At 45.9% G+C, this 27,386-nt stretch overlaps 1 protein-coding gene across 3 annotated transcripts in view; it reads right to left on the bottom strand.

Moving 5' to 3' along the window:
• Positions 1-27,386, bottom strand: part of LMBR1 (limb development membrane protein 1) — a 161,065-nt gene that overhangs the window by 101,872 nt on the left and 31,807 nt on the right. For all 3 annotated transcript variants that reach the window (XM_073581597.1, XM_073581598.1, XM_073581599.1), the window contains exons 3-4: positions 17,441-17,480; positions 16,866-17,005 (exon numbers count right to left, since the gene is read on the bottom strand). In XM_073581597.1, coding sequence (XP_073437698.1) covers positions 16,866-17,005; positions 17,441-17,480 — 180 coding nt within the window. The remainder of the gene's footprint in view (positions 1-16,865; positions 17,006-17,440; positions 17,481-27,386) is intronic.

Genomic DNA, 27,386 nt, shown 5'->3' on the forward strand with positions numbered 1-27,386 from the left:
CGATACACCCGAGAAGTTGAATTTGATACCAGAGAACAGGAAAATTTTCCTGGGGGTGATGCTGGATCAGGTCAGAGAGGTCCGGTGCCTGCACACTGCAGTACTTTTCTCTGCCCTCAACAGGGCAGGTAAAGTACGCCTGAGCTGGAGCCACGACGTCACCGCTACAAGATGGGAGGCGCAGGACCGTGACACCCATCGGACCAAGACCGGACCGCCCCCCGGTGAGTATAATCTAACTCGTTTTTCTTATCTTTCAGGTTACATCGGGGGCTTAACTACAGCATTATAGAATGCTGTAGATAAGCCCCTGATGGCGGTGCCGGCAGCTGATAGTCGAAAAATGGGGTGACAGATTCCCTTTAAAGTCTAGTGTCCCCAAAATATAATTGCTGTTCCACTCTAAAGACTCCAGGATTTGAAGGGTGTGAGTGAAGTCCCTTAAGTAGGCTGGTAACAGCGTCAAGCACTTTTGTAGATGTGTATCTACATATCTCGATAAGTTAGTGGTTAGGCAGTTAATGCCAGACATAAATCGGCCTGCCAGGGTTTTTTTTTTTGTATCTTATTCCAATGAACACTAACTGCCTCCTAGAATGTTAACATAGTTTTATTAACCCTACCCCCCCTTTTTTTTTTTTTTTTTTTTAAAGACGATTATTTATTCATGTATTTCTATTATTTGTATACAATACATGACTCATTTATTTATACACACATCAACTAACACACACATCAACTAACAACAAATTTTTTATTACAATTATTACCAAGCTTACATTTTTTAAGCATGGTTCAATAAAGAGTATTTTTACTTACAGTTCTACCAGGAGATACACTAGTTTTAATATTTTTATGATTAAAAGTTATATTTTAAATCCCACATACACAGATAGTTACACCTTTTTAATAAATCTAATTTTATCCCTAAGGCTGGAGTCACACAACGAATAAAAAACCGGTCCCATTTTAACGGTCCGAAATCGCACAAAAGTATCTCAACCAGTGATCCTTTTTTGATGCGATTTTTCTTCATTGATGCAATTTTAATCACATGTACGGATCCTTTTGACATCCTTCTTGCGAGATTTTCTCGTAGGATAGCTAAATGGACATATAATGGAGCCCAATGACAGGTTTCCGCACACAAACGAATTAACAGATCTAGACACATTATATATATTTTATACATGTCATAGAGATACACACACACACACACACACACACACACACACACACACACACACACACACACACACATATATATTTCTAATTCATACAGTTCTTAATTGCAGATTAGCCGCTGAAACATTAGCCGGCTTTTGTATAACATTCTCCTGCCCGACATGAAATGACACATGGTTTACATATAGTTAACCATTTCATGGTTTTTTTTTATGTCTATCACTATTAATTTTATGAGGGCTTGTGGGTAAAATTTTGGAGTTGTAGGGGTTCATTTAAGGGGTTAATTTGTTGTATTAAATTGCGGGGACTCCCTGCAGCCTCAGTGACGTCAGCGGGAGTCCCCGCAATTTAATACAACGAATTAACCCCTTAAATGAACCCCTACAACTCCAAAATTTTACCTACAAGCCCTCATATAATTAATAGTGATAGACATAAAAAAAAAAAACCATGAAATGAAATGGTTAACTATATGTAAACCATGTGTCATTTCATGTCGGGCAGGAGAATGTTATACAAAAGCCGACAAATGTTTCAGCGGCTATTCTGCAATTAAGAACTGTATGAATTAGAAAAATATATATATAAATTTGTCTCTATGACATGTATGAAATATATATTATTTTTTATTTATTTAATGTGTCAAGATCTATTAATTCGTTTCTTTATTGAACTGGACACTGTAGTTTTACTGTATTTTGGAAAAAAAATGCCGTCTTTTGGTGCGATTTTATCGCATCTCACATATCTGGTCCGTTTGCAATCCAATTTTTTCACGCCCCCATAGACTTGCATTGTCGAATCCGATCCGAAAATCGGTGACAATCGCAGCATGCTGCGATTGTCTCGGTCCGAGGATCGGATCCGATCAAAAATCGCATGATGGGAGCTGCCCCATAGAATAACATTGGGACGAATGCAATGCGATTTTTTATCGCATTGCATTTGTCCGTTTTAATCGCCAGTGTGACCCCGGCCTAACAGTCATTTACTCTCCTCTAATGACCAAGGCATTTGCAGCGCTTTAATATTAGGTAGAAGCAGTAGCAGAGGTGTATTTAAATCAACCAACATCACCAAGAAGGAGGGATTTAAATAAATGAAGCCCCCAATACAATGACTATGGACTAACATGGGCTCATTAATTGCCACTAATTAAGGGCACCAATTACTGCTATGAGAGCCGATATTTAAGGCTAGGTTCACATTATGTTAAGCAGCCCGTTCAACGCATAGCATTAACGGGCTGCGTTAACGGTATAGCATAACGCGATCGCGTTATGCTATACCCGCTAGCGCAGATGAATCATCTCTGCTAGCACAGATGATTCATCTGCGCTAGCGGTGACTGAGCCTCAGACACTGCAGCCCACGTCCGAGGCTCCGTTAGTGAATGACGGCACATCGAACGCATGCCGCTTTAATGCATGCGTTGCGATGCGCCAGACAATGGGGCTCAATGGCAGCGTTAACGGACTGTGTTACACCGTGTTATACCGCGGTGTAACGCAGTCCGTCTAACGGACTGCCTAAACGCAGTGTGACCCCGGCCTAAGGATGGGCTGGCAAGCATGTAGCACAGCCCTGACGAAGAGGGGAGACACCCTCGAAACGCGTCAGTTTGTGCCTCTCGCGCACCCGTCCTTGCTTCCGTTGTGACGTCACAGAAGCTCCACCCCTCGATTCCGCCACGTCCTCAGCACCGCTTCCGGCCAGAGCGCGCGAGGTACTGGCGTCCACCCGCTCTCCTCTTCACACGCTGTACTGCCCGACACCTTCATTGGTAAACAACACACCCATCCTCCTGAAATCAGCAAGAAGCTGCACAAGTAAATGCACAATACCTAAATAAGGATTGTCTGCCAAGTACTATTACTATTGCTTCTAATACGGTGGACACACTTATACATCTAGTGTTTCAGCATATTGCCTACATTGGTCTACCGGACAGTGACTGCCTTATCCCATATACTCACTGCTGACACAGTATTAAGTGTCAGTTAAACAACAGTGTAGTACATTAAGGCTATGTGCACATGTTGCAGATTTTGCTGTGGATCCGCAGCGTTTCTGGCCCTGAGGGTCCGCAGCAGAATCTGCTGCGTTGTACAGTACAGTACCATTTTACTCTATGTAAAATGGAAACCGCTGTGCACATGCTGCGGAATTTTCCGCGCGGTTTTGCTGCTGTTTCAAATCCGCAGAAAGAAATGACATGTCACTTCTTTTCTGCGGATTCCGCTGCCGTTTCCCATCTCCTCCATTGTAGAGGTGATAAACCGCAGGGCTAAACCGCTGAAATTTACCTGCGGATGTTACAAAATCCACGGGGAGAAATCCGCAGCACCTAAAAACTACGTGGGCACATAGCCTAACCTTATTTAGGCTATTCGCACACGGTGCGTATCTGCTGCATATACGCAGCAGATTTGGCCCTGCGTATACGCAGCAGAACTGCATGTGATAGGCTACAGTGGTGCTGTATATGTGAAACAAAATCCGCTGTGCACATGCTGCTTTTTTATCCGCGCGGATTTGGTGCAGAATGAAAAAAGCAGCATGTCACTTCTTTTGTGCGCTTTTGGTGCAGTTTTCCACCTGCTCCATTCTAGAAATCCGCAGGTGGAAAACCGCAGTGGAAACCTGCACAAAACATGCAGTGAAACCGCACAAAAAAAAGCACTAAATATGCAGGAAATATGCAGGTCATTTGACCTGCAGATTTAGTGAAATCTGGGAAGAAAATTCCAAAGCAGAATACGCACCGTGTGCACATACCCTTTGGTACATTTTTAACTATCATTTTGCCATCCCCATTAGCCACTTCGGCACAAAACCCATCTGGATATATGTCTTACTAGCTGAAGAGCACGGCGTTGCCTGGGCATAGTAACCAACTGTGGTTAGTTATAACAAATAATGATTATATTGCACATAAAAACCATGCATCTAATCCTATCCTGTGTGATACTGACTGCTGAGCCGTGTATCTAATCCTATTCTGTGTGATACTGAATGCTGAGCCGTGTATCTAATCCTATTCTGTGTGATACTGTGTGCTGAGCTGCGTATCAAATCCTATCCTGTGTGATACTGACTGCTGAGCCGTGTAGCTAATCCTATTCTGTGTGATACTGACTGCTGAGCCATGTAGCTAATCCTATTCTGTGTGATACTGACTGCTGAGCCGTGTATCTAATCCTATTCTGTGTGATACTGACTGCTGAGCCGTGTATCTAATCCTATTCTGTGTGATACTGACTGCTGAGCCGTGTATCTAATCCTATCCTGTGTGATACTGACTGCTGAGCCATATATCTAATCCTATCCTGTGTGATACTGACTGCTGAGCCGTGTATCTAGTCCTATCCTGTGTTATACTGCCTGCTGAGCCATGTGTCTAATCCTCTCCAGTGTGATACTGACTGCTGAGCCGTGTATCTAGTCCTATCCTGTGTTATACTGCCTGCTGAGCCATGTGTCTAATCCTCTCCAGTGTGATACTAACTGCAGAGCTGTGTATCTAATCCTATCCTGTGTGATACTGACTGCTGAGCCGTGTGTCTAATCCTATCCTGTGTGATACTGACTGCTGAGCTGTGTATCTAATCCTATCCAGTGTGATACTGTCTGCTGAGCTGTGTATCTAATCCTATCCTGTGTGATACTGGGCTCCCCCTGCAGTCTGTGTCAGAGGGTGGTCTGTGTTGGCACGGTAATAAATTGTGTTATTTCCAGCTTTACAGAAGGACGATAACACCATAGAAATGATAAGAATAATCGGCCTCAGTTACCACAACTGTCTACAAAGAAAACTGTTGCTGATAGCAACCTATCACAGCTCATTTTTCATCTCTTAAACAGCTCTGGGACAGCGTGGCGAGTTTTGAGTGGCGACTTTTGTGTTTCGACTTTTATGTGGCGAGGTTGGTGTATGTGTGGTGAAATGTGTGCTGACGGCTGGTATATGTGTTGAAGCACGTGGTAGTGTGTGGCGCATTTTGTGTGTGTTCGCGCATTTTGTGTGTGTTCATATCCCCGTGTGTGGTGAGTATCTCATGTCAGAGCCCCACCTTAGCAACTGTACGGTATATACTCTTTGGCGCCATCACTCTCATTCTTTAGGTCCCCCTTGTTCACATCTGGCAGCTGTCAATTTGCCTCCAAAACTTTTCCTTTCACTTTTTCCCCCATTATGTAGATAGGGGCAAAATTGTTTGGTGAATTGGAACACGCGGGGTTAAAATTTTGCCTCACAACATAGCCTATGACGCTCTCGGGGTCCAGAAGTGTGACTGTGCCAAATTTTCTGGCTGTAGCTGCGACGATGCAGATGCCAATCCCGGACATACATACCCACATTGAGCTTTATATATTAGATTGCTGCTAAGTACACATAATATCTACGTAAAGGGAATCATAAGCCGCCTCATGGGATCAGTAAGTACCGCAATTATAGTATTCTTACAGTGTGGAATACATACACTGTTTCACTACTAACGTTAATATTATTACTCCACCAGCACCATTCGTTAGCTGATGAGTATAATCTTCACAGAACATTCTGCAGTTGTGGCCAAAAGTATTGACACCCCTGCATTTCTGTCAGATAATACTCCACTTCTTCCTGAAAATGATTGCAAACACATTCTTTGGTATTATTATCTTCATTTAATTTGTCTTAAATGAAAAAAACAAAAAGAATTGTCCTAAAGCCAAATTGAATATAATTCCACACCAAACATAAAAAAAAAAGAGGGTGGACAAAAGTATTGACACTGTTCGAAAAATCATGTGATGCTTCTCTAATTTGTGCAATTAACAGCACCTGTAACTTACCTGTGGCACCTAACAGGTGTTGGCAATAACTAAATCACACTTGCAGCCAGTTGACATGGATTAAAGTTGACTCAACCTCTGTCCTGTGTCCTTGTGTGTACCACATTGAGCATGGAGAAAAGAAAGACCAAAGAACTGTCTGAGGACTTGAGAAACCAAATTGTGAGGAAGCATGAGCAATCTCAAGGCTACAAGTCCATCTCCAAAGACCAGAATGTTCCTGTGTCTACCATGCGCAGTATCATCAAGAAATTTAAAGCCCATGGCACTGTGGCTAACCTCCCTAGATGTGGACGGAAAAGAAAAATTGACAAGACATTTCAACGCAAGATTGTGCGGATGTTGGATAAAGAACCTCGACTAACATCCAAACAAGTTCAAGCTGCCCTGCAGTCCGAGGGTACAACAGTGTCAACCCGTACTATCCGTCGGCGTCTGAATGAAAAGGGACTGTATGGTAGGAGACCCAGAAAGACCCCACTTCTTACCCCGAGACATAAAAAAGCCAGGCTGGAGTTTGCCAAAACTTACCTGAAAAAAGCCTAAAACGTTTTGAAAGAATGTTCTCTGGTCAGATGAGACAAAAGTAGAGCTTTTTAGGCAAAGGCATCAACATAGAGTTTACAGGAGAAAAAAAAGAGGCATTCAAAGAAAAGAACACGGTCCCTACAGTCAAACATGGCGGAGGTTCCCTGATGTTTTGGGGTTGCTTTGCTGCCTCTGGCACTGGACTGCTTGACCGTGTGCATGGCATTATGAAGTCAGAAGACTACCAACAAATTTTGCAGCATAATGTAGGGCCCAGTGTGAGAAAGCTGGGTCTCCCTCAGAGGTCATGGGTCTTCCAGCAGGACAATGACTCAAAACACACTTCAAAAAGCACTAGAAAATGGTTTGAGAGAAAGCACTGGAGACTTCTAAGATGGCCAGCAATGAGTCCAGACCTGAATCCCATAGAACACCTTTGGAGAGATCTAAAAATGGCAGTTTGGAGAAGGCACCCTTCAAATATCAGGGACCTGGAGCAGTTTGCCAAAGAAGAATGGTCTAAAATTCCAGCAGAGCATTGTAAGAAACTCATTGATGGTTACCGGAAGCGGTTGGTCGCAGTTATTTTGGCTAATGGTTGTGCAACCAAGTATTAGGCTGAGGGTGCCAATACTTTTGTCTGGCCCATTTTTGGAGTTTTGTGTGAAATGATCAATGTTTTGCTTTTTGCTTCATTCTCTTTTGTGTTTTTTCATTTAAGACAAATTAAATGAAGATAATAATACCAAAGAATGTGTGTTTGCAATCATTTTCAGGAAGAAACTGAGTATTATCTGACAGAATTGCAGGGGTGTCAATACTTTTGGCCACAACTGTACATCTACTCTAGTATCAAGTGAGCATTAAAACTACTAATAATTTGTACCTAGTATCATCACATCTCAGTATAGCGCGGTGATTTGTACAATTATAAATAGAAGTTGGTTTCTACTGCTGGGAACCATGGCACTAGAGGACCAGGTTCTGCTCCCTCAGAGGGAAGACATCATCTATGGGGGTCAAGTCTTCCATTAAAACTCGGAAAGGCTTCATCTTTCAGCTTGGATCCTATATGGGACATCCTGAAAGCTCAGGGGTTATCGGACCAGGTCATAACCACAATCCAGGCTAGCAGGAAACCAGTTACTTCCGCAATACACTACAAGATCTGGAAGAGGCTCTGTTTGGAAGGTAGCAGGTCCAACTTTGTGGCAGACAGACCCGATATCCCAGGTGTCTTAGACTTCCTTCAGGCGGGTTTTAATAAGGGACTTAGACCCAGCACTCTAAAGTTCCAGATATCAGCATTAAGCATCTTCTTTGACTACTCTTGGCCACTCACCCATGGATAATATGGTTTGTCAGAGCAATACAGAGATTGCGCCCTACAATTAGGCGGTCGGTTCCCCCCTGGGATCTAAATTTAGTTCTTAGGTCCCTCTGTAAGAAGCCTTATGTGCCAGGGAAAGAAATGCCCATCTCAGTCCGGACCTTAAAAACAGTGTTTTTAGTGGCCATTACTACAGCAAAACGGGTAGGGGAGATTCAGGCTCTGTCTACTCGGGACCCATATCTTCGGATTTGGGAGGATCGTATAATCCTAAAATTAGACCCCACTTTTGTACCAAAGGTAGCGTCCTGTCAGAATTTAAACGAGGAAATCATTTTGCCTTCCTTTTGCGAGAATCCTTCAAATGAGAAGGAGCGGGCACTTCACGTGTTGGATGTCAGAAAAGCAGTCATTGAATATCAAGAGGCCACTTGTAGTTGGAAACAGGATCATAACTTGATCATGTTTGGGTGTAAAAATAAAGGAAAGAAAGCCTCTAAAGCCACTATCGCAAGATGGATTACATCGGTAATTTCCTTAGCCTATCAGTCAGAAAGCATCAGCCCCCCTAAAGGTTTAAAAGCTCACTCGACTAGAGCAGTGTCAACTTCCTGGGCTGAGAGGGCGGGGCTTCAGTCGACCAAATTTATAAGGTCGCAACTTGGGCCAGGCTTGATAAGTTTTGCAGGCTTTAAAAGTTAGACGCGTTATTTGGCCAACAGACTGCTTTTAGGAGAAAGGTTCTCCAGGCAGTGATCCCACCCTGAGGAGGTACTTTGGCATTCTCCATGGTGCTGTCAGGAGGGATGTCCTGGAAAATGGGTATTAGACCTACCGGTAATTATGTTTCCAGGAGTCCATCCTGACAGCACGGTTAGTTCCCTCCCTGATTATGTTCATATGTTTGAATATGATATTGTTTAATAAATTTGTGGAGTTGCATTAGCCATGGTGAGGTACTTGTTAAAACACAGAGAGTGGGGCGGGGTGGGACCTTTTAACCTCTCGTGTGCTTTTCCCTGTCCCTGTAAGGAGGAGGAGGACGACCTCCATGGTGCTGTCAGGATGGACTCCAGGAAACATAATTACCGGTAGGTCTAATACCTATTTTTGCGTTGCTTTATTCTGAGAGCTATAACTTTTTATTTTTCCACTGATTGAGCTGTATTGGGCTTAGGCTTGTTTTTTTGAGGAACAAGATAACGGTTTTCAGCAGTACCATTTTTATTGACATTCAATCTTTTTGATTGTGTTTTATTCCATTTTTTGTTCAACGGTATACTAAATGATTGTTTTTTACCTCATTTACTTTATTTTTTTTTTTACAGTGTTAACTAAAGGGGTTAACTAGTGGGACTGTTCTATAGGTCAAGTCGTTGCAGATGCGGCGGATAACACGTGTACATTTATTTTAGTTTTTTTTCGTAATACTTATTTATGGGCGAAATATATATTTTTATTTTGTGATTTAAAAAAAAAAAAAAAAAAACATGGATTTTTGTGAGTACTCACCGTAAAATCCTTTTCTCCGAGACGCTCATTGGGGGACACAGGTACTGCGGGTGTATGCTACCACCATGTGGAGGCTGACACTAGGCAAACATCACAAGGTTAGCTCCTCCCCCGCCGTATACACCCTAGCCCTGAATGCGGGCGGAAACCAGTTTAGTGCAAAAGCACTAGGAGACTGCCTTAATGCAGAAAAACAATATGTCTGGCAAAGGACCACCCTGACATTCACAAAAGAACATACATTAAATAAAAGAGAGCCAACTTGGCCAACAGGGTGGGTGCTGTGTCCCCCAATGAGCGTCTCGGAGAAAAGGATTTTACGGTGAGTACTCACAAAAGTCCATGTTTCTCCTTCGCCTCATTGGGGGACACAGGTACTGTGGGACATCCCAAAGCAGTCCCTGGGTGCGAGAGTGACTCACCGATCCAAGCTACATGCACCTCCTGTTTAAAGGTGCGCCACCGCTGCTTGGAGAATCTTTCTACCCAGGCTCGCATCCGCCGAAGCCTGAGTATGGATACTATAATGTTTAGTAAATGTGTGCAGGCTGGACCAGGTCGCTGCCTTGCATACCTGTTCCGCCGAAGCCTGGTGCCGAAGCGCCCAAGAGGCGCCCATTGCCCGAGTAGAGTGCGCTTTGATCCTTGATGGAACTGGCGCACCTCTGATGCGTTAGGCCTCCTGAATAGTTAAACGGATCCATCTGGCTATGGTCGCTTTTGAGGCCGCGAGTCCCCCCCTGCGCCCCTCAGGGAGCATGGACAGCGTATCTGTCTGGCGAAAAGGTGCCGTCCGCGACACGCACCTCCTGAGTGCTCTCACCAGGTCTAAGGTGTGAAGAGCTTTCGTCACGCGATGCACCGGTGCCGGACAGAACGAGGGCAAGACAATATCCTCATTGATGTGGAAAGAGGACACCACCTTCGGAAGAAAGGGGGGAGCCAGTCTAAGCACCACCTTATCCTTGTGGAAAGCGAGAAAAGGTGTTCGGCAAGACAGACCCGCCAACTCAGACACTCACCTCACGGAGGTAATGGCCACCAAAAACACCACCTTCCAAGAGAGGAATGATAAAGATATATCCTGTAGCGGCTCAAAAGGAGCTTCTTGCAGGACACTCAGGACCAGGTTAAGGTCCCAGGTGTCCACTGGCGCTTTATAGGGAGGTACTTAATGAGAGACTCCCTGGATGAAAGTCTTCACCTGCATATTAGTAGCAATCTTCCGCTGGAAAAGAACGGACAACGCCGAAATCTGTCTCCTAAGGGAGCTCGGGGCCAGTCTCGCATCTAGGCCTGATTGGAGAAAGGCCAAGATGTTGGGAATAGAGAATGTTAGGGGCGAAATCCCCCGCTCTCGGCACCAAGAGAAGAAAATTTTCCAGGTGTGATGGTAGATTCTTGCCGAGGTAGACTTCCTGGCGCTAACCATTGTAGCGACCACTCCACGCTCGAACCCAGCCTGGATCAGAATCCAAGATTAAACGGTCATGCCGTCAAACACAGGGCCCCTGAGTTTGGGTGGAAGATTGGGCCCTGGGACAGTAGATCTGGACGCTCTGGCAGTCGCCATGGGACGTCGGTGAGCAGCTGCACCAGATCTGCGTACCACGCCCGCCGGGGCAGTCTGGGGCTAGCATAATCGCTGGAACCCCTTCTGTTTTGATCTTCCTGATGACCCTCGGAAGTAATGGCAACGGGGGAAACAAGTATGGAAGGCGAGACTGGTTCCATGGTAGAACCAACGCATCCACCTCGAACGCTCGCGGGTCCCGTGACCGAGCGACGTACACGGGTACCTTGGTGTTCATTCTGGACGCCATCAGATCCACATCCGGAGTTCCCCATCATTGGCAAATCTGCTGGAAGACCTCGGGGTGCAGGGCCCATTCCCAAGCCACGACCTCCTGCCGCTGAGGAAGTCTGCTGCCCAATTTTCTACTCCAGGGATGTGGACTGCCGACAATACCGACTGGCTCTTCTCGGCCCACTGAAGGACGAATCCTATCTCGCGCATGGTTGCCCTGCTGCGCGTGCCCCCTTAATGATTTACATAAGCCACCGCCGTGGCGTTGTCTGACCGAATCCGAATGGGCCATCCTGCTAGAAGGTGCTGAAAATGCTGCAGCGCCCGCCAGACCGCTCGTATTTCCAACAGGTTGATCGGGAGGCGTGCCTCCTGTTGGGACCATTGGCCCTGAGCCGTGTGATGGTGAAAAACTGCTCCCCAGCCCAGGAGGCTGGCATCGGTCGTGACCACTAGCCAGTGCTCTGGGGGAAAAGGTTTCCCTTGAAGAAGGGAGGATCTGATCGTCCACCACTCCAGTGACTGCCTGACTTGAAGGGACAGCCGGCACTGCTGCCCGAGTGTAAACGGGTTCCTGTCCCAAGCTGCCAAGAGGGCGTGCTGTAGTGGGCAAAGATGAAACTGGGCAAACGGAATTGCTTCCATTGCTGCCACCATCTTCCCCAGTATCCTCATTCCAAAACGAATGGTGTGAGGGACAGGCTGCCGGAGCTTCTGGACTCCTTGCTGGAGCGCTAGGGCTTTGTCTTGCGGGAGAATCACCGACCCTTGGGAGGTATCGAAGATCATTCCTAGAAAGGAGGGATGACTTTTTCCTGTTGACCAACCACCCTAAGCGGGAGAGTGTATCCAGCGTAATGCTGACATTCTCCTGGCATGCCCGAAATGAGGGGCCCTTCACCAAGAGGTCGTCAAAGTAGGGCAAGACGACTATGCCCCGAGAGTGTAAGACGGCCATCACGACTGCCATTACCTTTGTGAACACTCTGGGGGCGGTGGCTAGCCCGAAGGGCAGCGCTGCAAACTGGAAGTGACGGCCATTGATGACGAATCGAAGGAACCTTTGATGCGGTGGAAAAATGGGGACGTACAGATAAGCGTCCTGGATGTCGACAGAGGCTAAGTACCCTCCCTAACACCATGACCGAAATAACTGAACGGAGAGATTCCATCCTGAAATGTTTGACCCTGATGAATTTGTTCAGGAGCTTCAGGTCCAAAACAGGCCTGACCGTCCCTTCCTTTTTGGGGACTGCGAACAGATTGGAATAAAAACCCTGAGCTCTCTCGTGCTCTGGTACGGGAACTATGACCCTGTTGTACTGGAGTGAATCGATGGCTCCCAGCAACGCCTTCGCCTGGGACCTCACCCTGGGAAGTCGGGACAGAAAAAAATGTCTTGGGGGGTACCTGATAAACTCTATCTTGTACCCCGAAGACCCCAGTTCCGCCACCCATGATTCGTGTGCTACGTCGACCCAGACATGGCGAAAGAAAAGCAGGCGGCCACCTACCCTGCTGATGTCGCCTACAACGTGCTGCGAGTCATTTGGCTGAGGACTTCTGCGGCCTGGTTCCTCTCGACCTGGGCTGGCGCGCGCATCCTCCCCAATGGATTGGGTCTATATGAGACCTGTCGCTCCCTATCTTGGTTGGAGCGATTTGGGCCGGCCCAACTGGTGGCCGTCGTCCACCCGGTATTGCAAAAGGCCCCAAACCGTGCCGGGACCTAGCGAAAAGGCTGCTTAAATTTCTGCTGCGGGAGGAAGCTGCTTTTTCCCCCCCTGTCGCGTCCGAGATGAGCTGATCCAACTTCTCCCCGAACAGGCGGCCTCCCTGATAGGGCAAGGAAGTCAAAGACTTCTTGGAGACAGAATCAGCTCGCCAAGTTCTTAACCTAAGGGCTCTCCTAATGGCTACTGCGTTAGCGGCTGCAGATACCGCACAATTGGCCGCATCTAAGGAAGCATTGATCAAGTAGTCTCCAGCCATCGCAATCTGACTTGCGACCTCTGACACCTCCACAGACAGGTCTCTATCCTGCAAGGCCCTATTCAATGATTCTGACCATGACATCATGGCCTTGGCTACCCACGTTGCCGCAAACGAGGGAGCAAGCGCTGACCCTGATGCCTCAAAAACTGATCGAGCCAGGTTATGAGTCTATCAGTGGGGTCCTTAATGGATGAGCCACTCGGTACCGACAACAGAGACTTCGAGGTCAGGCGTGACACTGGCGGATCCACCACTGATGATTCCACCCATCCTTTACGGAGTTCCGGGGCAAATGGATATCTATCTTGCCTCTATGGTCTTTTGGCCAGAAAAACGCCTATCTGGGCGTTTTCTGTGCCGCTGCACTATATCCTCAGTTTCCGGGTGAGTACCAAACACTCTGTGGGGTCGCCTGGCCCGTTTAAAGGCTACTTTATGGCTCGAAGCCAAAGTAACCTCATGTTCTACCCCCTGGGTCTGATTGACAGCTTCAATGAAGCTGTCCACTGTCTCTCGACTCCTTGGGGTATCAAGGTCCAGTGGCCCATCTGAGTCACCATCCGAACTCTGCCTACTCCCGACCATTGGTGAGGGAGAGCGAGATGCTGGACTGCCAGATTCCGAAGGACCGGATAGACGGGAGACCTCGTGTGGGCCGGCTTCCTTTGCACCTGCCTGGTATGAGAGCGGCCCCTGAAGGCCGAAGGCTCTTGTGAGGTGGAGGACCCCTCCCAGATAAGCGAGGCACTATCCTTGCCTCCATTCGGGGCGCGAAGAGACTCAATCGCCCTTCTAAGCGATGCCATAGGTTGGGATAATGATAGGGCCCATTCCGGAGGATTTTGTTCCATGGACTCAGCTGCCGGGGGGGGCCCCACGCACGGCCTAGCCGGACCCAAGCCCACCCATGCCCTGTACCTTCATCGCCAACAGGTATGCAAACCATCGGGGAGGCGGGGGTGGTGGGGGGATCCCAGATGGTGCAGGCACCCTCAATCCATCCAGCTTCCGAGGCCGCGAAGCACCATCCGCCACCTTGCAGCACCTCCGTCTAGCGTTGGTGGAGCAGTGGGGGCCGCTCGGACCGTCTTGTGCCTCTGTACAGCCACATGGTTTCCATACCTAGGGGTGGTCAGGGCTAGGTCCGGCATCATGTCCCACGTCGTGGGAGAGGATACGTGGAGGGATACTCGCACGTGCTCGCCCGTTGGTTTGGGGAAATCGGACCCTTTCAATAGGATTCGTTGCCCCTGTCTAATCTTCTTAGAAAAAATAAAGGAAAGAAAAAAACAAACTAAAATAAAAAATTCTGGGGAAACTGCCCAGATTTGTCCCACGGTGCGGGAAAGGATACGTGGTGACGATACTCGACACGTGCTCGCCCGTTGATGGTTTGGGGAAATCGGACCCTTTCAATAGGATCCGTTGCCCCTGTCTAATCTTCATGGAAAAAAAGTCTGGAGAAAAAAGACCAGACGTGTGCCTCCAAAGACAGTAAGCAAAAAACTGGTTTCCACCCGCATTCAGGGCGAGGGTGTATACGGCGGGGGAGGAGCTAACCTTGTGTTGTTTGCCTAGAGTCAGCCTCCAGATGGCGGTAGCATACACCCACAGTACCTGCGTCCCCCAATGAGGAGAATGAGAAATAAAAAACTGTACAATTTATGTTTTTAACACACTTAGTCCCACTATGGGACTTTCACTTTCCGGAGTCTGATGGCAGTAATAAGGCACAGCAATTCAGGAGCATTGCTTATAGCCTGTCAGCCCTGCAGATACAAGTTAGTTAGATCATACACGGTGTATTATCTAACTAACTTGCTAGTGCCTGGTGATCATGACGACATCAGGTCACCAAGGCAACAATCGGTCCCCCGCGATGATGTAGATCCAAGGGCAGAAGGGCTTTCTTCCCTATGCCTGCTCGCAGCATTTAGGAGGTAAAGTGGTGCAGGCATGGCCCCTGGCACTGAGAGCCGGGTATCCGCTGTCAGAATCAGCTGACATCTGGCAGCGATCGCGCACATCCCCTGTGCATGCAAAATTGCCATGACGTACCCATAAATCAAGGGTTGGCAAGTACCAGGCAACCTGGAAGCATGGATATGTCTAAAGTCGTTAAGCAAGAGGCAGCACTAACCAAATAACACCATGAAGACCACTGAGATGTTTAAACAAGTCAGGGACAAAGTTGTTGAGAAGTACAAGTCAGGATTGGGTTATAAAAACAATAAACCAATCTCTGATGATCCCCCGCAGCACCATCAAATCCATTAGCATCAAATGGAAAAAACATGGTCATGGTACTACAACAAACCTGCCAAGAGAGGGCCAAAAATGAAAACTCTCAGCCCGGGCAAGGAGGGAATCAAAGAGACAACACGAAGAAAAGGTATCCCTGAAGGAGCTACAGAGTTCTCAAGCAAAGACTGGAGCATCTGTCCATACGACCACATTAAGCCATACACTCCCTAGATGTGATCTTTATGGAATAGTAGGTAAACAAAAAAGCCTTTACTTACACACAAAAATTGTAAGACTTGTTTTGGGTTTGCCAAAAGACATGGGGGAGACCCCCCAAAATGTTCAGAGGAAGGTGCTGCGGTCAAAGGAGACCAAAATTAAAACTTTTTGGTAAAACATGTTGGTGGCAACATCATGCTGGGGATGCAGGGAGAGGGAAAATAGTCTTAATCGAGGAGTAGATGGCGTGAAATACAGGGATATTCTTGAGCAAAACCTGTTTCAGTCTGTCAGTGATATGGGACTGGGAAGGAGGATCAACTTCCAATAAGACAATGACAAAGTATACTGCTAAAGAAATACGACTGATTTAAGGGGAACAGTGTAAGGGTATGTTCCCACGGTCAGTAAACGTTGCGGGTTGGGCGCTGCATACATCCGCAGTGTCCAGATGTTAGAGCACAGTGGATGGGATTTCAAGAAATCCCATCTCCACTATGCGTGCACAGACACCCGTGGCTTCCCTGTGGATACGGACATGCGGTGCGTCTTTCCAGTCCGCAGCACGTCTATTTATCTTGTGGAGACGCTCAGTCTCCACAAGATAAAAGTCATTCGTACAATGTACTGGATGCGGTGATTCCACACGGTTCAATGAACACATGCGGCATCACCTGCATTCAAAAGCCGGCAGCGCTTTGGCCTTAGCGGTCATGTTCTGTGTCCAAAGCGCTGCCTAATACTGAGTGTGGGAACGTACCCTAAATGTTTTGTAGTGGCCTAGTCAAAGCCCAGACCTTAATCCAGTGGCAAAATGCAGGAACCTCAGAGACTTCTCCAAAGCGACTTGCAGCTGTAACTTCCGCAAAAGGAGGCTCTACAAAATATTGACTTCAGGGGGAGTGAATAGTTATGCACATTGAAGTTTTTAGTTATTTTGTTCTATTTGATGCTTGCTTCACAATAAAAAGAAAACCAAATGTTCACAGTTGTAGGCATGCTCTTTACATGAACTGATGCAAACCCTCAAAAAAAAACAAAAAAAACAGTGAAATTCCAGGTTGTGAGGCGGCAAAGCACAAAAAATGTCAAAGATGGAAGGGGTTAATACTTTCACAAGCCACTGTATTCTCTGAGTGCAGCAAGAAAATCATTTATTACAAGTGTGGAAGCTAGAAATACAAATTTCTGCCCAGTACTGACCATGGATAAGAGAGCCATTCAGCCACTGGATATAGTAGCTTTTAGGGAATGATAGAAGGATCTCATTGCTGATTATAGAAAAAGGAAGGAGCAGCACAGCGCCAGCTGAAACTGCCAGGGTGAATGTACTCAGGAACAGCCTGGAAAAGAAATAAATGGTTAACACTGGCTACAATGTGGTGGCTATAGCCAACAGAAATCTGTACTGAAAAATCAGTAGAAGTTAATGGTAACCACTCCATCAAGAGGCAATACTCCCGATAAAATATGATAAAAATGTAGAGACCAAAACTCAATATTCTTATGGAAAATAAATAAAGGTATTTTACTGTTCTTTCAACATTCATAAATGACAGAACATGTGGGTATAAGTAATAATACACCCAATTACAGTGTCCAATTAATCGTAGCGTCCAAACGTGCACAGGTTCAGACAAACCAAAACCCCAGTAAATGCTTGGTATTGTTATCTCAAAGCATTGCCAGGAACATTTCTACAATAATAAAAATAAGGAAAAAAAAAGTAAAAAAGGTTAACCAAAAATGGTCGCCAACAAAAGATAAACACTACTTACGAAACTCGATTGACAGTGACATCTTCATCCTCTTGTTCATCTGTAAGATAAAATGTTGAACCTCTATTTAATTGCAAGTCCATATTATGGGTTACACATTTTCTTGAAAGGAGTTTTACTTTTAGTGTTAGAAATTACTTAAAATTTTAAACTAAAGAGCATATACCACTTAATTGTTCCAAAACATCTCTCGCTTATGGAAAACGCTACCAAACTTTATGTAAGAAATAAAAAAATAAAAAAAATACGTAAGCGAGAGATGTTACCAACAATTACGGTAAGTGGTATTGTTCTTCAGTTAAAATTTTAAATACATTTCTTACACAAGAAGGACAAAACTCAGATACCTAATAATTTATCTATTTCTATATTTGTGCTCAAAAGTTTACATACCCTGGCAGAATTTTTGTTTTCTTGGCCTTTTTTTCAGAGAATATGAATGATAACACCAAAACTTTTTCTCTACTCATGGTTAGTGGTTGGGTGAAGCCATTTATTGTCAAACTACTGTGTTTTCGCTTTTTAAATCGTAATGACAACCCAAAACATCCAAACGACCCTGATCAAAAGTTTACGTACCCTGGTGATTTTGGCCTGAAAATATGCACAGAAGTTGACACACATTAGTTTGAATGGCTACTAAAGGTAACATCCTCATCTGTGACAACTGCCAGGAAAATTGTTTGGGATGCAGAGAAAAACCAACAAATAACATCAGCTGAAATACCAAACTCTCTGAAAACTGGCGGTGTGGCTGTTTCAAGATGCACAATAAGGAGGCACTTGAAGAAAAATGGGCTGCATGGTCGAGTCGCCAGAAGAAAGACATTATTGCGCAAATGCCACAAAGTATCCTGCCTATAGTACGGAAAACAGCACAGAGACAAGCCTCAAAACTTCTGGAACAACATGGAGTGGAGTGATGAGACCAAAAATTGAACGTTTTGGCCACAACCATAAATGTTACATTTAGAGAGAGGTCAACAAGGCCTATGATAGTAACATAGTTATTAAGGTTGAAGGAAGACTTTAAGTCCATCTACTTCAACCCATATCCTATCCTAACATGTTGATCCAGAGGAAGGCAAAAAAAACCCATGTGGCAAACAGTAAGCTTCACATTGGGGAAAAAAATTCCTTCCCGACTCCACATACGGCAATCAGACTAGCTCCCTGGATCAACGCAATATCAAGGAAACTAGTGTATATACCCTGTAATATTATACTTTTCAAGAAAGGCATCCAGTCACTTCTTAAATTTTAGTAGGGAATCACTCATTACAACATCATATGGCAGAGAGTTCCATAGTCTCACTGCTCTTACAGTAAAGAATCCGCGTCTGTGAGTATGCTTAAACCTTCTTTCCTCCAGACGTAGAAGATGCCCCCTTGTCCCCGTCTCAGGTCTATGAGTAAAAAGATCATTAGAAAGGTCTTTGTACTGTCCCCGCATATATTTATATATTGTAATAAGATCACCCCTAAGCCTTCGTTTTTGCAAGCTAAATAACCCCAAGTGTAATAACCTGTCTTGGTATTGCAGACCCCCTAGTTCCCTAATAACCTTGGTCGCTCTTCTCTGCACCCGCTCCAGTTCAGCTATGTCTTTCTTATACACCGGAGACCAGAACTGTACGCAGTATTCTTAGTGTGGTCGAACTGGTGACTTATATAGAGGTAAAATTATGTTCTCCTCATGAGCATCTATGCCTCTTTTAATGTATCCCATTATTTTATTTGCCTTTACAGCAGCTGCCTGACACTGGCCACTAAATGTGAGTTTGTCGTCCACCCATACACCCAGGTCTTTTTCAGTGACAGTTTTGCCCAGTGTTTTACAATTAAGCACATATTTATACATCTTGTTTGTTCTACCCAAGTGCATGGCCTTACATTTATCCCCATTAAAGCTCATTTGCCATTTATCAGCCCAAGCTTCTAGTTTACATAAATCCTCCTGCAATATAAAATTGTCCTCCTCTGTACTGATTACCCTGCAGAGTTTAGTGTCATCTGCAAATATTGAAATTCTACTCTCTATGCCCCCTACAAGGTCATTAACAAATATGTTAAAAAGAAGCGGGCCCAAAACTGACCCCTGTGGTACCCCACTGCTAACCGTGACCCAGTCCGAGTGTGCTCCATTAATAACCAACCTTTGTTTCCTATCCCTGAGCCAGCTCTTAACCCACCTACACATATTTTCCCCTATCCCCATTGTTCTCATTTTATGTATCAACCTTTTGTGTGGCATCGTATCAAAAGCTTTTGAAAAGTCCATGTACACCACGTCCACTGCATTCCCTTGGTCCAGTTCGGAACTTTCCTCTTCATAAAAGCTTATCAGATTAGTCTGACATGAACAGTCCCTCACAAACCCATGGTGATACTGGGTCATGAGGTTATTCTTCTCCAGATACTCCAGTACAGTATCTCTTAGAAAACCCTCCAGGGTTTTACCCACAGTTGAGGTTAACTTCACTGGCCTATAATTTCCAAGTTCAGTTTTTGTCCCCTTTTTGAATATTGGCACCACATTTGCCATACGCCAGGCCTGTGGTACAGATCCTGTTATTATGGAATCTTTAAAGATTAAAAATAATGGTCTATATATGACTGTACTTAATTCCTGCAGTACTCGGGGGTGTATCCCATCCGGGTCCAGGGATTTGTCAATTTTAGTGATTTTTAGATGCCGCCGTACTTCCTGCTGGGTTAAGCAGGTGACATTTAATGGAGAATTTTTGTTATCACTGACCATGTTATCCGTCATGGGATTTTTCCTGTGTAAATACTGTTGAAAAAAAGTCATTTTGCATATTTGATTTTTCCTCATCCACCATTTCACCCAGACTATTTTTAAGGGGACTAACACTATCATTTTTTAGTTTCTTACTATTTATGCAGTTAAAGAATATTTTGGGATTATTTTTACTATCTCTGGCAATGAGTCTGTCTGTCTCAGTCTTTGCTGTCTTGATTTGCTTTTTACAGAATTTATTTAATCTTCTGTATTTATTTAATGCCTCATCACTACCTACTTGCTTTAATTCACTAAGTGCTTAATTTTTGTCACTTATTGCGCCACTTACAGCTCTATTTAGCCATAGTGGTTTCCTCCTATTTCTAGCATGTTTATTTCCATACGGTATATATTGTGCACCGGTCCTATTTAGGATGCTGTGGTGCAGTGACCGCTGTGACAGCTAGGGGGCGCTGTGTGGGCATCTCAGGACATGCATACAGGCATGTCCATTATTGTAATGGAGAAAGGATGAACGGCAGGATGGTAAAGGACCGATATGTATCTCAAGGTGGGTGGCCTTGTGATGGAAGCTGGAACCGGTATTAAATCAGCAGATATTCTGCTGAGGGTTTGTTACACTGTATTAGAGAAAGCTTCCAGGTGGCTTGGTGAGATGGGTGGGACCAGTCACCTTCAAACCCACCCAGGGGCATGTGTCTGAACGCCCATAGTAAAACCTGTATATGTGTGTGTATGGCTGGGTGTCTGGAAAGGACCTGCAATGAGGTCATAGCCATGTGATCCACACCTCACCTGTGGGTGTGGCTACGGACCATATAAGGTGACCAGGGTAGGTCACATGAGAGAGTGCATGGATCTGATTGGGCCATGTGGAAGGTCCCGGAAGGCCTAGGTGCTGGAAGGTGTGCCGCCTCACTGAAGAGCACATGCTGAGGCCGCGGACCTGGTGAAGCCTGTGTATATTGGCCTGTGTTTGTGGGACAGTCCCCAGGAGGGAATGGACATCCTGAATGAGAAGCAACTAAGAGGTAACCCCGGACAGGGGGAAATAACTGAGGCTATAGAGCCTGATTGCTGGACAGACCACAAGTGTTGTGAGTTCATTTTCCCCTTCAACGTCGATGTCTGATGAACTCCCTCTTCTGGTGAAGGAAGGTAGTGAGGCTGATTACCAAACACCTGATCTGGTAGATGATGACTGGGTAACAGGAAATTCTGACTGGATATAAGGCAACCGACGCCCTTCTGAGTCGCTGGTGTTTTATCTGCTGGATTCTTGGAGACCAGTCTGATTCCTGCTTCCCAAAGATAAGTTTTTGCTCTGCTATTGAACTTATTAGTTTTGTTTACCTTGTTTTTTGGAGTTCAGCCATCCCCGGTCGGGGGTGTGCCGAGTTCCATTTTTGTCTCTGATCAGTTTGTCTCTTTGCTCTGTCTTCAGAATTTACCTGAATGCTGATATAGTCTTTTTGAAGTCCTAGCGACTTCAGGGCCTGTTTTTCCTATCAGACGGTTGGGACATTTTTTGGTAGGGTTTTTTACGGATTGCAGACAGCAGCTTTTCTATCTTGTCCTTTTTTAGTTAGCTTGGGCCCCATCGTTTTCTCAACCTATCTTTCTATCTGTGTTAGTGTTTTCATCTTGCTTCACCGTCATTATATGTTGGGGGCTGCCTATTGCTTTGGGGTCTGCTCTGGGGCAGTTTAGATTTTCCCTTTCTTTCTTTATACCCATTTAGTTCTCCGGCTGTGTTCGAGGGGTCTAGGGCATCGTAGGAACCCCCCCTCGGCTACTGTTAGTAGTTGTGGATAGGATCAGGGGTCTGCAATCCGATAGCTACCAACCTCTCCGGTTTTCTGGACTTAGCTTGTATTTTTGTTTTTTCCTCCTTCGGTGACTCATTCATAACACACAGGGCTAAGAGAGCAGAGCTCTATTATGAACATTCGTTTGGTATGATGTAAGACTGTTACCCTTTCTCCATGCTTCTATGGTTTAGGCTGTGTAACAATAAACCGTATGGACTAGTTATGCTGAAAAACCCCGTGCCGTATCCTATTAATCAGCTGCCAAGTGAGTGTCCCCCAACCCGAACAATAGGCGCTACCTTAAAATGCTAATAAACGTCTCCCATTTTCTTTGTGTATTTTTATGTCTCATGATATCTTCCCAGTTAATTGCACCAAAATCATCTCTCATCTGTTGGAAATTTGCCTTCCAGAAGTTCAGTGTCCTTGTAACCCCTCTACTACACATCTTATTAAATGTCACGTGGACCCATCCTATGTGACACGACCCGCAGGCCGGTAACTGAAACAAGACACGGGGAAAGGGGAAACAGTTACAACGGTGGGCCCTGCGATAGGGAACGGGGACGTGGAGACCTCCTGCACTCCCCTGAGTCAGTGTCCCTCACACTCCTAAAGTTCCCTAGGACGGTTCCGCACCGGGCGCCAATCAGGATACCTGTCACCCTAGCACGCCCTACACCTATCCCTTGCTAGGGAGCTGGGTGGTGCAGGCACTGGCCCCACCGCTGTACTAATACACACCAGGGAAAAATACAAACAGGGAAACACCACTTAGCTTTGCTCTGTTGCTCTTGCTCCCAGCAACAGAGTCCACCACCAGAATGCAGCTTTCCTCCTGAATAGCTGCCACCAAGCTCTGTCAGAGCTGCAAGGAAATCCCCTCTGACTCCTTCCACACCAGGGATCTGCTGCCAGGACCTCTCTAGATCCTTCCTCCACCAAGGATGGTTGAAATGAACACTATCACCAACAGTGATGGCAACACCTGACACTCTTTTATAGCAGAGCCAGAGCAATCACACCTGCGTTATAATCACATGCACTAAAGAAACCAGAGTGCAATGATGCTCACCACCACCGGGGGCAAACTAGAACAAAAGACACCACTGTGTAATAATCCTAATGGCCACCGGGGGCAAAACCAAACTTAAGCACATAGCTTAAGGAAAAAAAAAGGTTACATGTGCTTTTATCTGTCATGATCCAGCATGGATCATGACATTAAAGGACACATGAAAACTTACTATTTTGTGATCACTATTACCCAAGTGACCCCCAACCCTAATATTTGATATGCGGTCTGGTCTGTTGGTTAATATTAGGTCTAGCAGCGCCCCCTCTCTTGTTGGGTCCTGAACCAGTTGTGAAAGGTAATTGTCTCTCATAGTTGTCAAAAACCTACCACCTTTGCTGGAATTGCAGGTTTCGGTTCCCCAATTTATTTCAGGGTAGTTGAAGTCCCCCATAATAATCACTTCTCCTTGAGTCGCAGCTTCATCATTTGCTTTACTATTATTCTCTGTTGCTTCCATTATTTTTGGAGACTTATAACAAACCCCTATCTATAATTTACTATTTTTTCCACCTCCCCTTATCTCCACCCACAGGGACTCTACATTTTCATTATATTCACATATATTTTGTCACGTGCCCCGTCCTGAGTGACACGGCCAGCAGGCCGCTAACTGATACAACAGGACACGGCACGTGTAATTGTCCTATGTGACGCGGCCCACAGGCCGGTAACTAATACAATAAGACAAGGAAATAAGGAAAACCTGGCTAACAATATCAATGGTGGCCCTGCGATAGGGAACGGGGAAGTAGAGACCTTCTGCACTCCTCTGAGTCAGTGTCTCTACACTCCTAACGTTCCCTAGGCCGGTTCCACACAGGGCGCAGATCAGGAACCTAAAAACCCTGACTCGGCCTGCACCTAAACCCTCACTAGGGAATTGGTCGGTGCGGAAACTAATCCCACCACTGCACTAAACACACATAAGGAAAAGTGACAAAACAGGGGAGCACCACTTAGCTTTGCTCTGTTGCTTACGCTCCCAGCAACAGAGCCCACCACATGCGTGCATCTTTTCCTCCACCGTGTCCAACATCTGGGTGCACTGTCCAGCAACGGAGTCCAGCACCTGAGTGCAGCTGTCCAGCAACGGGGTTCAGCACCTGAGAGCAGCTTCAGCCAAAGAGTCCAGCAACTGAGTGCAGCTCTACACCATAGCTGCCACTCCACCAAGCTTTGCAAGAATTCTTCACTGACACCATAGCTACCACTCTACCATGCTTTCCAAGAACTCCTCGCTGACACCATAGCTGCCACTCAAGGACTCTGACTGAGTTGTCCTGGACTCTTCTCAGCACCATAGTGCAGCCTTGGAGCAAACAGAGTCCACACTTGCGTGCAGCTGTCCAGAAACAGAGTCCAGCAAATGAGTCCAGCTTTTCTGCCAAAGAGTTCAACATTTTGAGTCCAGCTTTCCGCAACCGAGTCCAGCATCCTGAGTGCAGCTCTACACCATAGCTGCCACTCCACCAAGCAATGCCAGCCCTCCTTGCAGACACCTTAGCAGCTAATCCAGCACTCTGACTGGGCTGCCCGTGACTCTCCTTCAGTTCCATTCTTTACCCAGACTTGCTTGCAAATGAGAAACTATCACCAACAGTGATTAACACACCTGATACTCTTTTATAGAGCAATCACACCTGATACATAATCACGTGCACAAACTAATGTAACCATAGTGCAATGACCCTAATGGCCACCGGGGGGGAAAACTACCTGAAATCACCACAGTGCAATGACCCTAATGGCCACCGGGGGCAAAACCACCTATGGCACACAGCCAAGGGAAAAAAACGGTTACTTTGTGCATTTAATCTGTCAGATCCGATCTGGAGCATGACATATCACGCAGGATGGGTTTTAAGGATAATTTTACATATAAACACACACCTCCCCCTCGCTTACTTGTTCGGTCATTTCTGAACAGACTATAGCCCTGTAAATTAACCGCCCATTCCTTGCTCTCGTCCAGCCATGTCTCAGATATCCCCACCATGTCATAATTATGTTCCAACAAAATTAATTCTAATTCCTCCATTTTGTTGGTGAGGCTTCTGGCATTAGTATATATGCACTTTATGTATCTCTCTGTACCTCTATTCTTTCTGAAATTATTAACTGTTCAATCCCCACCCCCAGGGCCTGCTCGAGGTTTTAGAGGGCCCCGGGCAAAAGAGTCTCAGTGGGCCCCCCCCCTTAACACATACCACGATTCATACCGTGTGACATCCGTGGTTACGGCCAAAAACAGACTTGTCTTTCTTTCTCTGTTCTTTCTCTTTCTGTTCTCTCTCTGTTCTTTCATGCGTACACTACTAACCAGTAGCCTCCTTCACATGAACGTGTTTTGCCACAGAGCGAGTGTCCGTGTGGATCACATGCGTGTCCGTGTGATCCACACGGACACTCGCTCTGTGGCAAAACACGTTCATGTGAAGGAGGCTACAGATTAGTATTGTATGCATGAAAGAAAGAAGAGACAGAAAGAACAGAGAGAGAGAACAGAAAGAGAAAGAAAGAACAGAAAGAAAGAGGGGAAATAAAGAACAGAGAGAGAAAAACAGAGAGAAATAAAGAACAGAGAGAAAGAAAGAAAGAGGGGAAATAAAGAACAGAGAGAAAGAGAAAGAAAGAGGGTAAAGAAAAAAAGAACAGAGAGAAAGAAAGAACAGAGAGAAAGAAAGAACAGAGAGAAAGAAAGAACAGAGAGAAAGAAAGAACAGAGAGAAAGAAAGAACAGAGAGAAAGAAAGAACAGAGAGAAAGAAAGAACAGAGAGAAAGAAAGAACAGAGAGAAAGAAAGAACAGAGAGAAAGAAAGAACAGAGAGAAAGAAAGAACAGAGAGAAAGAAAGAACAGAGAGAAAGAAAGAACAGAGAGAAAGAAACAACGGAGAAAGAAAGAACAGAGAGCGAAAAAGAGTGGACAGAAAAAAGAACAGGGAGAGAGAGAAAAAGGAGGGGAAAGAAAGAACAGAGAGGTAGAGAGAAAAAAAGAGGGGAAAGAACAGAGAAAAAGAAAGAGGGGAAAGAAAGGAGAAAGAAAGAGTGGAAAGAAAGAACAGAGCGAGAGAAAGAGGAAAGAGAGGAGAGAGAGAGAGAAAGAACAGAGACAAAGAAAGAAAGAAAAAGAAAGAGGGGAAAGAAAGAACAGAGAGAGAGAAAGAAACAGAGAAAGAAAAATTCTATAAAGATACCATAGCAGCCCAGCTCCCATTGTAGTGCCCACCTGAGCCTCCTGGTGCAGGACATATCATGATCCGCTCACATGGCCGACATCCCCGATTCCAAGGCGATCCCGCTGTCCGCTCTGTCAGAGGAGGACACAGTGATGGATCTGAAGCATTCCCTGAAGTGCCTCCATGGTTCCGTCACAATCTCCTCCCAAAATTACCTCATTTCTGGTCAGCTTACAGCACGTCCCTTCCGGTAGAACGTTACGTGCGAGTTTTAAATTGCTCCTTGGGGCTCCGCCGTATACTCCTGTGTCCACGGGAAAAGTAAGCTCCCGGCTGGGGCAGTCTCTCTCTCAAAATCGGGACTGTCTCGCTGGATCCGGGACGGTTGGGACACCTCGTACACGCACAGCTCCGCTTTGTATGCCTCGTACACACACACACACACACGGCTTCACTCCGTACACCCCCAACTCTGCTCCTCTCACCTCGTACACACGCGGCTCTGCTACATCCACCTTGTAAACCACTGCTGACCCCACACATAAGTACACACACGGCTCTGCTACATCCACCTTGTAAACCCCTCCTGACCCCACGCAAGTACACACACGACTCTGCTACATCCACCTTGTAAACCCCTCCTGACCCCACGCAAATACACACACGGCTCTGCTACATCCACCTTGTAAACCCCTCCTGACCCCACGCAAGTACACACACGGCTCTGCTACATCCACCTTGTAAACCCCTCCTGACCCCACGCAAGTACACACACGGCTCTGCTACATCCACCTTGTAAACCCCTCCTGACCCCACACAAGTACACACACGGCTCTATTACATCCACCTTGTAAACCCCTCCTGACCCCACTGTCCCACACATAAACTTTACCTCATCCAGACTGGCAGCACCATAATGACGAGCGACCAGCACAGCAGAGTCCTGCAGCCACCCAGATCATGTGACCCCTGACTCCTTCCCTCCTGTGACCTCATCACAGGTTCTGTGTCAGCGCTGCACACAAGATTACAGCCGAAGGAAGCGATGATCATTGCTGGCTCAGCTGTAAGGGGCTGTGTTGGTCCCTCGCGGAGGGCGCAGGATGGGGTCAGTA

Source organism: Dendrobates tinctorius, unplaced genomic scaffold (assembly GCF_039654945.1).
Source record: "Dendrobates tinctorius isolate UK_male_01 unplaced genomic scaffold, ASM3965494v1 ptg000070l, whole genome shotgun sequence".
Taxonomy (NCBI): domain Eukaryota; kingdom Metazoa; phylum Chordata; class Amphibia; order Anura; family Dendrobatidae; genus Dendrobates; species Dendrobates tinctorius.